At 29.5% G+C, this 12,235-nt stretch overlaps 1 protein-coding gene across 6 annotated transcripts in view; it reads right to left on the bottom strand.

Annotated features, from left to right (window-relative positions):
* LOC106461615 (heterogeneous nuclear ribonucleoprotein U-like protein 1) overlaps positions 1-12,235 on the bottom strand; it is a 121,000-nt gene that overhangs the window by 8,429 nt on the left and 100,336 nt on the right. For all 6 annotated transcript variants that reach the window (XM_013921454.2, XM_022388619.1, XM_022388620.1 and 3 more), the window contains one exon: positions 1,143-1,229. In XM_013921454.2, coding sequence (XP_013776908.1) covers positions 1,143-1,229 — 87 coding nt within the window. The remainder of the gene's footprint in view (positions 1-1,142; positions 1,230-12,235) is intronic.

Raw genomic sequence — 12,235 nt, 5'->3', positions numbered from 1 at the left:
AATTCCTGCTGTTCCTAGTTTCTGTGATAAAACTTACAAAAAGGACAAACTAGAAAGAACAGAGTAGTAGAACGTGTTTTGCAAATTCTAGGGATGGTTGATGGAAAGTTTAATGGTAAACAATAAGACAAGGGAAAAGAAATATACTCATATGGACATAAATAACTTCCTATAAACTGTTTTTATACTTGCATATCATGTCAATTAACACAATAAGTGTGAAATATATTTTTGTTTTGAAATATACATGAAAGATGCATGTATATGGTTGTGCTTGCACTTATGTTCCCAAATTTTTTTCCTTTATTATAATGTATTTTATTATATATATATAATAAAGCCTAATGATACACTAATTTAGATGACACTAGATTTTATTTTTTTTATTATAAATGTTTATATACATTTTCAGTCATTTTTATACACCACAGCTTGAGTTCTGGAAAACAATGACGTAGCTAATTTACACCTAAATAAATTAAGTATAACATAACCATTTCGATACACAAAGAAAGTTAAAATAAAACTATGAATGAGGGGAAATGAAGTCACTGTTTTCATATGATCTGATATAGCACACCGTAGCTAAAATGTTTGTGTAATTTTTCTGTTTAAAATATCAATAAAAGTATTTTCCTACCATGTATCATTTAAAAAAAAAAGATTAAATATGTTAATAAAAATTTTGCTGAAGTTAACACAAATGATACACTTGTCAATCTTCTATTACATGTAATTCAACAATTTATGTATTTTTTTCATACTGTTCTATTTTTTTTTTGTGTGTGTGCTATAACACAAACACTGAATCAAACTTACAAGACTGTCTTCATTACATTTATACAGAATTCACAATGCAATATTAGACAATTTTAAACAAATTTCCTACAAAATAAAATACAACTGGTACATTTCTTTAATATCTGTATTACTTAGAATCCTATCATATCTTAAGTCACACACAGCAAAGTTGCAACTTTTATACATCCATGATATCAGGAGTGTCTATGTGTCGAAAGTAATTACTGTTAATAGCACCCACACAACTGTAGCTTTTGTTTCACAGAACTATATCCACTTAGCATGAACTTAATATCTAAGCAAAATTTAAACGAAGCTACAAACAAAATGATAATACTTACTCCTGGGAGAAAAACCTCTTCCTACATATCCAGGAGAGCGATTGCCTCTCATTTGGCCACCAGGGGAAGATCCTTGCCATCCTCGATCTTTTTCAACAAGAATGATGCAAAAACCATTTGTTGTGTTAGATTTTCTAAACATATATTTGTCAGTAATATTCTTGTCAGGAAACAATTAGTACATTTCATTCCCAAACTACTAACATTTGTTTTTAGCAATATGGAATATCATAAAGATGGCTTCACATTAGTTTTGTAGTTTAATAAAAACACTGATACATCCAAAGTACTGGAAAAAAAAAAAAATCTTAATACAAATACAAGTGTTTTCAGATGTTATTTAGGCCATGGTTAACCCTACCAATATAGGTCATGGGTCAAAGGCCATGTCATCATGTTTGTTGAATGACATTCAAAATTTTATTCAACTACTATTTTATGAATTTATTCAGTAAGTTTGTTATTAAACTGAAGATTATAATTCAAATTTTAGTATAATACATCAGTTAATTTCTTTATTTAAAAGTAAATATAAAAAAAAACACACACTAAATATCAATTTTGGTGATAGCCAAATACAAAGTCTATAGTTTCTTACGAATTAGGATCTCAAATCCCCTATATTGACAAGATAGGAGTTTCTTATTTTATATTCTATTTTTTTTATTTGCTGAGATATTGCTACGTTTACTATCTTCAACACAGTGGCCACGCCCACCTTTCCATTTTTGGAAACACTTGCTTACGTACACCTACTTCTGCTCAGAATGTTCCCCTATTGGCTTTCTCAGCCTTTTTCAAATATAAGGATACAGAACTCTTTTTTTCTTTATACAAGATTCCAACTGGTAAGGTCAAAATTTAGTGAACTTCAAATTTCATATTTTTTTAGACCCAAATATAGCTTAGTTACTACGCTTGCTATATTATAGTGGAATTCTATGGTACTGATATAGGAAATTATAATTTTTGGTTATTCCAAAATGTATATATAAAACCTAAAAAAATTATTTCCTTTCACATCCTCCATGTGTGAAATTTGATAAGGCTTAGCTCCCTAAGGCAAGCAGCAATTGAGTACAATGTTTGTAATTAGAAGATATAATTGTTTGCTATAATTCTTTATTTACTGTTCTATATTTTAAGAAAAATAACTGAAATATAAAAACCTATTTGTAAATAGTAATAATGTATATACACATATAATGTATTATAACTGAAATGTGACTGTATTTTACAAAATACTAGTTTTATATTCTTTGGTACCGTAACACAAGTGTACATGTGCCGCATCATTGTAACTTATGTAATGTTAGCCAGGCATGACTGAAAATGGCAATATAATAAATATATACAAATGTATAATGTTATGAGATTTAAGCTATTTAGACTAAATGTGTTTTTGTGTTATAATCTGAAACCATTCTAGAACAAAAAAAAAAGAGCATAACTTGTATGTATTTCCTCATTTTTGGTGGTGGCTATGAGATCAAATTGACAGACCCCGTATAGAGTTAGGATAGAGAAAATAACAGATAAAATATAAAGTTCTACTGAAAACAAACATTTGAAATGTATTTAGGAGGTTGTAGAAAATTACACTAATGATAACTGAGATTTTTGGGATGAAGAATACTTTATTTAATCATAACATGAAAATCACTTTGCATTCGGACTAGTAATGAAACAGACTCGATATATCAACAAACAAATCTTTAGCAAAAATATTTCATTAAAAAAATCTGATTTTTTTGTGTACAAAAGACTTGTAATGTTTACTAAAAGTGTACCAAATGTTGTGAAGATACCAAACCTGTACAGATTCGATTGTGAAAACAAAAGATAAAATATAAGATTTTTTTTCTTAAAAAATGTTTGATAATTGTCTGGAGGTTATAACGATTTCTAATGCATAAAAGTATTTTTAATCTTAAAATCAAAATTACTTTGCATATTCGATAGTCAACGTTCGAAAAGCAAAAATGCACGAGAAAAACATTACTTAAAAAATCTTAAAACTTAATACAAAAATTATATTTTGCATACAAAAGCATTGTAATGTTTACTGATAAACTGCTAAATTTTGTTAACATTCACTTAAAAACTACAAGCACAAAATGGTTATGAGGTCAGTCCATGGGACCAAGCCCGTGCTGAAAGAGTTAATGAGTGGTATCCAGTTTAATTTTGAGTCAAATGTAATTCCTAAGAATTTTGCTGATGTTTCTACCTTAAAAGAGTCCCATCTAGATGTAACTTTGGTATTATTTTGCTTGTTGTGTATGGTTTTGTAAATAATATGACTTGTGTTTTCTGTGCATTAATTTAATTCTCCATTTATTGCATTACAATTCTATTTTGTTTAGCAATGGTTGTATATTGTATGTTGCTGTTGTTGGGTTTGGGACACTCTTCCAGATCACAACACCATCTGCAAACTGTGTGGTCTCAGTCTTTGAGAGGCATGTCGCTGACATACATGATAAACAGGGAAGGGCTAAGTACTCCTCCTTGAGGGACACCTGCCTCCGGAGTGTAGCACTCGGAGTAGGTGCCCTCAAAATATACTCTGATGCTCCTATCTTCCAGGAAGTTAGAATCCCAGCAAATAATTTCTATGGGAAGTCCCAATTTGGATAGTTAGTATCTGAGTTCATTATGCCACACTTTATCGAATGCTATTTCAACATCTAGGCTAACATTACAAAAGTTACAATGACATGGCACATGTACACTTGTGTTATGGTACCCAAGAATATAAAACTGGCCTTTACAAAGTGACCTGTCTTGGCTGTGTTTTAGTGGACTAGTATTTTGTATAATACAGTCATATTTTAGTTATAACACATTATATATGTATATACATTAGTTCTATTTACAAACAAGTTTTTAAATTTCAAAAATTTTTCTTAAAACACAGAACAGTAAATAAAAAGGTATAGCAAACAATTATCTCTTCTAGTTACAAACTTTGCATTTGTTTGCTGTAAGCTGCTAAGCCTTATAAAATTATGCATGTGGAGGATGTGAAAGGAAACAATTCTTTTAGGTTTTATATATACATTTTGAAATAACCTAAAATTATAAATTACAATATCAATAGTAAAAAGTTCCACTATAATTTATCAAGTGGTATCTGGGTCTAAAAAATATGAAATTTTGAGCTCAATAAAGTCTTACTTTACTGCTTAGAATCTAGTATGAAAAGAACAAGTTTGCCATCCAAATACTTTGCAGAGGCTGAGAAAACCACTAGGGAGACATTCTGGGCTTTTGATTGGTTATTTACACATCACAGACAGAAGTAAGTGTACATAAGCAAGTGTTTCCCAAATTGGAAAAAAGTGGGTGTGGCCACAGTGTTTGAGTCAGTAAATGTAGTGATATCTCAGCAAACAGAAAAGATAGGAGGTCTTATTTATATTCTAGCTTGTCAATATCAGTAATTTGAGTTACTAATTCGTAATAACCTACAGACTTTGTATTTGAACATCACAAACATCTAATCTGAACCAAAGCTGCATTCAACATACCACACAACACACAAAAATCAATATTTAGAGGTGTTTTTTAATACTTACCTTTAAAATAAAAAAATAACTAATGTATAATTCTAAAATTTGAATTATAATCTACAATTTGATACCAAACTTACTGACATAAATTCATTAAATAGTAGTTGAATAAAATTTTGAATGTTAGTCAACAAACGCGATGACATGGCCTTCAACCAGCGTTGGTAGATACGGTTAATAGCTTAAAAACCAGAATTTGGAAAAAAGTGAGTTACCATATGAGTTACCAAGAAGCTTTACCAGAAAACATTAAAAACTTACAGAAAATACATAAGACTATCGTAGAATATGTCTGTATAACAGATAAATGTATCAAAACCACATCAACAAACTACAGCAAATATAAAACTATTTTAACGAAAGCATTTAGAGTTCCAGGATAAAAAACAACAACTCAGTATTTCTACACAACTATTCAAACATGGCAACACTATCAGACAGACCTGGACAGCTCGCTTCAATATTATAAGAAAAATATTAATAAAAATGAACTGATGAGCAAGCTAGAGTTACATAATACATGATGGAACCAAGCCTTAAGAACCTCTTGCCTCTAAACATCATAAATATGAAACTTACAGGCCAAACAGGGCTAGGCTAACTGAATCCTAGACACAAACGTAGCTCTATTTTAAAAGGGTTTTGTATGTAAAAATAGGATGAGTGTGTGTATACGACGGATAAGCAGAACCGTATTGTGAACATGGACTAATAGTGCAATCATGCATAAGTGAAGCTAGTGAAAATATACAAGTTATTATTACCCCATGAATTGGACATGGCACATAAAGAATATGTTAATTAAAAGTGCAGACAATGGACAAAATTTAATATTGATTACGCAGATGTTTTACTAGTAAAACTCCTTGGTAGTTGGTACTACATCTTTGCAATAATGTTCATTGCACCTCTCTTAATGTTATAACTGCAGTTAGACGTACAGATGATATGGTAATTGGTGACGTAAGCAAAAATGAAGTTCATACAAACTTGTAGCAAGCCTATGCATAATGCAATGTATAGTAGCAATTATTTTTGAATAGCACTTACATACCTGAATCTGTTGAAGAAGCTTATTTGTGAGTTTCTTGCTGAGAAACTCATCTTGAGGAACAATAAATTCGGTATCTTCTTGGTCTGAATGACAATAACAAAAACAAAGTCATTAAAATCAAGAAATGTACCAAAAATATTAAACATGTCATAATATTTTTTTAACAAATTGAAAAGTGTCAGTCTTTATGCAATTGTTTTTTGTTTACTTGTTGTTGTCAAGACCGAGGTTACGAGACTGAAAAAAACAATGACAATATAAAAAAATAATGAATGAATAGAAAAAAATTAAAAAGGTCAGCAAGTAAAATTAAAATTAGTATTGGTGTTAGGAAAGTCTTTAGGATCTTTGAAGCCAAACAGGATCGCAGCAGATCTACTAGATATTTTAAATATCAGGGATAATTGCTAACATTCGACAAACATGTGCACCAGCGTAAATTTGAGAAATTGCAAGTTTTACACTTCTTATATATATGTGTGTTTTGTTCAGCAATAAATACTTTTCTTCTGTATAAAAAGAAAACTGTCTTACTGTACTTGATAACTTGATATGAATAAACAACTTGTGTATTGTGTAGGCTTTATTAGTTTCTCTTGAGCTTCTGAAATATAAGCACATTCCCTAGTGAAATACTGTTCTTTTGATTCAGCATTGGCAAATATGCTCAGTTTTGTTTTTGATAGTTTAGATCAATGTGTCATGTAAATCAAAAGTGGTCACATAATGTCAGAAAGGATTTTGTTTCATTACGTTTTAGTATTTATCAATAACTTTATTTCTATTCATTGTTTTCACAGGAAGATAGTTTTTATTCATTTATCTACATTGAAAAATTAATTTCCATATTTTGTGTGCATAACTTTAAATTTTCTTGTTATAATATCGTTAATTATATGGCCTGCTTGTGCAGTGATAGACTAAAGAGGAAATAAGAAGAACATACCATTTTTTAGTATAACACAGGAAAAGGATACTATACCGATGGGTTGATTTAATCTAGAAATTTTGTATTTTTAGATATCTAAATATGTCATAATTTGTAAATAATTGTACCTTATATCTACTTCAACACTTTTATTATCTTTCAAGTGTAATATTAATAACTTTTAATATTAATAATTATCTTTTATGTGTTTATTGCTACTACAAGATTGTATTTTGTACAAAATCATAGTTATCTATTTTAATTTTGGTTTCTTTAATATTTGTGGCTAAGTGTTTAATAATTTCATTTGTGTTACGGTAGGCACCATAATATAATTCAATAAGTGGTTGTATTTTACCTTAAAAAATTAGTAAATATATGTATGCTTTAACAAACAGATAAGCAAATTTTTTTAAATTTAAACAAGAAAATTTTTCATGCATCCATGATGTTTGTTTATAAAGGATCCACTGGTTCTGTCTTCTGGTGCTGTTCCTGATTGGTGTGAATATGTTACCTACAATTGTCCCATGCTATTTCCTTTTGAAACTAGACAACTTTATTTCACCTGTACAGCTTTTGGTGCATCAAGGTATGTGTGAGAAAATCTAATGGCCAAGAAAACAGTTTTAGTTACAATTGGTATTTGTAAAATATCAATAGAATTTGTTTACAAATATTTGATAGAGTAAATTCTAAACTGTTATGTATAATATTTGGAAACATATAATTTTGTTGGTGCATTATTTATCCATTCTGTCTTTGTTTTGGTTTTCACTTTGCATTTAGGTAGCCTCTTTGATCATAGAACTGAACCTCTTATTTTTAATATTCTATAAATTGAGCTAATTTTTAAAAATGGTTTCGTGAAAGTACAATCTACAAAATTAGTACATTCCCTTAGGTCAATTGTATGGCTCCAGAATCAAAGAGATGCAACTGTTGAGAGGAATCGAGGCCCATCCCCAAGACGTGATGACCCTCATGAATTTAGAGTAGGCAGATTGAAACATGAACGAGTGAAGATGCCTAGAGGAGATTTATTGTTAGACTGGGCTATGCAAGTTATCAAAGTACATGCTGAGAGGAAAAGTATCTTAGAGGTATACTTATTCTCATCCTCTGTATGCTGTTTAATATTCTGAATGCTAAAACAGACATGTAAGGGTTTTGAACCAGTTTTACTTTAAAGCTCTCTACAGGAAAAATAGGTATTAGGATAAATTTCTTTTTTTTTGTTACATTTAGTTATCTTAGTATTGTGTTATTCTTAAATTTTCAAACTTCTTTAGGGCTGTGTGGCCTAGTTGTTAACATGTCAGACTGTGATCCAAGGGTCCAGTTCTTGATCCGTTTCTTTTGTGTTCAACACAAAAGCCATGGGTTTGATGAAAGAGTGGTGTTCAGATCATTGTATTTGATTGCAGTAGCCCAAGAATTGGAAGTGGGTGTTTTCAACAGTTCTTCCCTCTGACAGTTCAAAAACAAGGATTCCCAGCATTCATGGCCCTTTTGTATCTTTAAGCAAGTATCTTGAAACAAACCAAACATATTTTTTTAGTAAAATAAACCATTTATTTAATAGAAAAGCATTAACTTTGTAATTAAAATGATTACATTTTACAGTGCAGACTGAAAGAAATTGTAAAAACATACATGCATACTGAGAAATAAATATATGGCTTAGCTTGCTGTATAAAGCAGTTTTAAGCAATATATGATAAAACCCAGACTGCTTCCTATCTAGCTAGAGTTATTCTTAATTAAACAAGAATCCTGAATAGGTTAACAACTTAATAGCATTACATATTTATTTATTTTTTTTTTCATCATCAAATTGCAAGTTTGAGTAAAGAAGGCATCAAAACCAAATAAAATAGTATTACAAGTTGTTAGACTTTTACTGGTTTATATCTAGTAATTTCTGACAAACACAGTCAAATGAGCAAGTTATTCAACAGTAAGTTTTGAGCAAATAGAAAAAAAAATGCTGTAAATTTTTGTCTAAAGCAATCGTATCCTAAATAACATTGGTTACATTTGAAACTTTTAATAAGTTCAGCCTACACTTTTATACATACAAGGTAAATGGGAACAACAGGCATCCCTTTGGCTAGTTATGTAACCAACAGCCACTAGGTCTCACCCTCACATTTGATGTTTGTACACAAGCAGAATACATGCATATTTCTGTGTACACCGTCATGCTAACAGAAGTAGTAATAGCTACCAGTTCAGTTACTTGGTTAGTTGGAATAGTTGAAAATATTAATAGTAGGAAAATTGTATTTCAATTAGTTGATTATTTTTAACCATTATGGCACTAATTGATTAAGCTGAATAACCCTGAATTAATCAAAAATAATAATTGAAAACATAATGGCAATGTTTTGATCATTTGGATAGTTGGAATAATTTAGAACATTAATAATCAGAAACACTAATAGATTAACTGAATATTTTCCAGACATTAATTAATGTAATTAATCAGTTCTACTTTTGAATATTCATGAACAAGGTAATATACAAATGTATTTATTTATTAGAATTTTTTTTATTCGAAGTTTTTCTATCATAATTATTTACTGTTTTTAAGAGAAATCAAGATCAAACAGCAATTACCAAATCTTATGGTATTTTCCATAATTTCAATATGTATGCCTGGGTAGATAGCTACTGTGGAGTAAATTTTCAGCTTAACACTTTCACTACAGGCATCTTTTTCTGTGCATGTCACAAGATTTTAGTGAGTTACATTCAAAATTTAATTAAAGTACTTTATTAAATTGTTGTATCTGAAGATGTTTATCATATTATATGGTCCATAAATGTCTTTAAAAAAACATTAGAATAAGTTGAATATGGGAAGAATTCCAGCTGTTTGATTCACATGTTTTAATATATTAGTTACTTCAAAACTTCCTATGGGAAAAAAGCAAAATAGACCAATATTTTAATCTTAATCAAAGTCTTACATGTTAAAACCAAAGTTAGTTTACATTACCTTTGATAATATCATTGAATTCACACATAGATCTGTCAGTAGTGTATGAAATGACACCTTATTTATGACAGCTCACTTCTATTTAGATCAATGTATACTATTTCTACTATCAAACATAACTGGACATACTTTTTTCTGCAGTGTTAAACTTTGAAATGCTTATTTTTACTCAATTCTTTATACAAACAATGTGCTAATGCATAAGTGCAAATTAAATTAAACTATTGATTCTCAAACTTCTAAACTATGTGTTAGTTGTCTTCTTCTTTGAGTTGAGCAACATGCATATTTTGATTATATTGTTAGATGGTGGAATGAGCTGTGCAACTAGTAGAATTTGCTGCTAATCGATTAATCGTCAGCCTTAGTAATCAGTTACACTCAACTAATCAATTGTTCACACAGATTGAATATTTGATTTACAGATGATTTGATAAACTAAGATGTAAAGAAAGCTTGTTCTGATAATAGTACTGCAACATAACATCATTTCAGGAAGAAATTTAGAACATTGCCATGGCATATCATCATTTCAACAACAAAAAATATTTTTATCCTAATTAATAGTAATGAAATAACTTTTATAATCTATAGTTTCTGTTTATGTATGTTTTTATTCATTCCAAAGGTTGAACAAACTTACTGTCGTTAATATTTATTGTCATTACAACTACTATGTTTTTTCTTTTTAGGTTGAGTTTAGAGATGAAGAAGGGACAGGTCTAGGACCCACTCTAGAATTTTATGCATTAGTAGCTGCAGAACTACAGCGAAGGGATCTTGGCTTGTGGCTGTGTGAAGATGACATTCCACATTCCATTGGTCAAAGGGTATTTGAGTGATTTTATGCAATTTAATGTTTGGGCTTATAAAAATAAACTTTTAAATTACATTCCATGTTTTGTGAATTAATATGCTGAGAGATTAATTAAGTTATTTTATGTGACAGTGTTTAATGGAGTGTGCTGTATTTGTATTATATAAATTTGAAATATTTTTGTAACATTTGCTGAAAGTTTGGCTGATTATTATGATGTTTTGAATGTTAACATCTCAATCTCTCAAGAAAAAACTGCTTAATTATTAGCTGGTTTTTGTAAATTAGTGAAAAGAAGTCATTGACTTCCAGTAGATTTTGTAATGACAAAATTTTTTTAAACATTTTGACATGTTTTCTTTGATGGAAACTAGTAGGCATAAAATTTTTTATACGTTATTCCAGTTCATAAAACTATTTGGTATTTCATTAGATCGAAATTAACTGACATAGATTTTTTATTTATTTTGTTTCCTATTGGAGTTCATTTTAAAAATCAGTTGGTAAATATTTTATAATTAGAAACTAATTGGAACCAGTGTTTTATAAACTGATTTTAGTTTTTAAAAAAAGTGGTATGGTTTAACTGAAAATCTCATCTTAGATTAAACTTTTTCTATGAAATAAATGCAAATTATTAATTTGATACATAGTATTTCTGTCAGGTAAGAGTTATAAGCTTGCACATCCTATCCAGTAGTGTCCAAAGAACCCAGGGTTTATAGTCACCATATTAGTTAAGTGCCACACACATACTACCCGATATTACTCTTAAGAACCCTGGAGTTATAGTCACCTTATTAGTTATCATTGCCTTACATATACCACTCAGCACTATCCTAACTTATAGTAATTTAAATATATTTCAAAAATATGTGAAAAGTATCATACAAATGTAATTTTCAGATTTTGTGTTGGTAACGATATGGATAATGGATTGAAAGTGTAGACTTTACCTACTCACAGCTCCACTGGATTAAATTTAATTTTGACATGATTCTAGATGTTATCTATAGTGTCTAATTTAGTTTAACTAAAATACATAAACATGCAAAAAACACCATAAATAGATCGTTATTTGTGTATTTCAGTACTATAGAACGGTTTAAATCAGTGCATATCATGAAGTAACTTTGAACTTTTTTAGTGCATAATTATTCTGAAGCTGCTTTATTTGTTTCTGTGCTTTAGCGTGAATAATTATGGGGATTTTAAATACAAGAATGACACAAAGGTTCCTTTTGTTGACTTACATTTTCCCCCTTAGGAATTAAAAGAAATTGCTAATTTTTTGTATTTTCAATTAACTCGCCATCACCACTAGAAGGTTTTTAGTAGTTTATAGAAACACTTAAAAATGTGAAATCATACAAAAGGTTTATTATATTTTCCTAAACAAATATCTAACTACCAGTATAAGAATTTATTTAATAGAAATAGAGATCAAGGATATTCCTTTGCTTCTTACATTTCTTTTCATTTTGTAATATAACTATAATGTTTTTGAACATTTTCTAACATGATACTATAATGCTTCCTCTAGGAAAAAGAAGGAATGAAACCACCAGGGTTTTATGTACAGAGTCAGACAGGTTTGTTCCTAGCTCCACTTCCTCAAGGTTCAGAAGACATTGAGAGGGTTGAGAAACTCTTTCATTTCTTGGGAATATTTTTAGCTAAGGCTCTACAAGATAACAGATTGGTAGATCTCCCTT

Source organism: Limulus polyphemus, unplaced genomic scaffold, assembly GCF_000517525.1.
Source record: "Limulus polyphemus unplaced genomic scaffold, Limulus_polyphemus-2.1.2 Scaffold998, whole genome shotgun sequence".
NCBI classification, from domain to species: Eukaryota; Metazoa; Arthropoda; class Merostomata; order Xiphosura; family Limulidae; genus Limulus; species Limulus polyphemus.
Note: the sequence above shows the minus strand (reverse complement) of the source record. Positions and strands in the feature narration are given on the sequence as shown.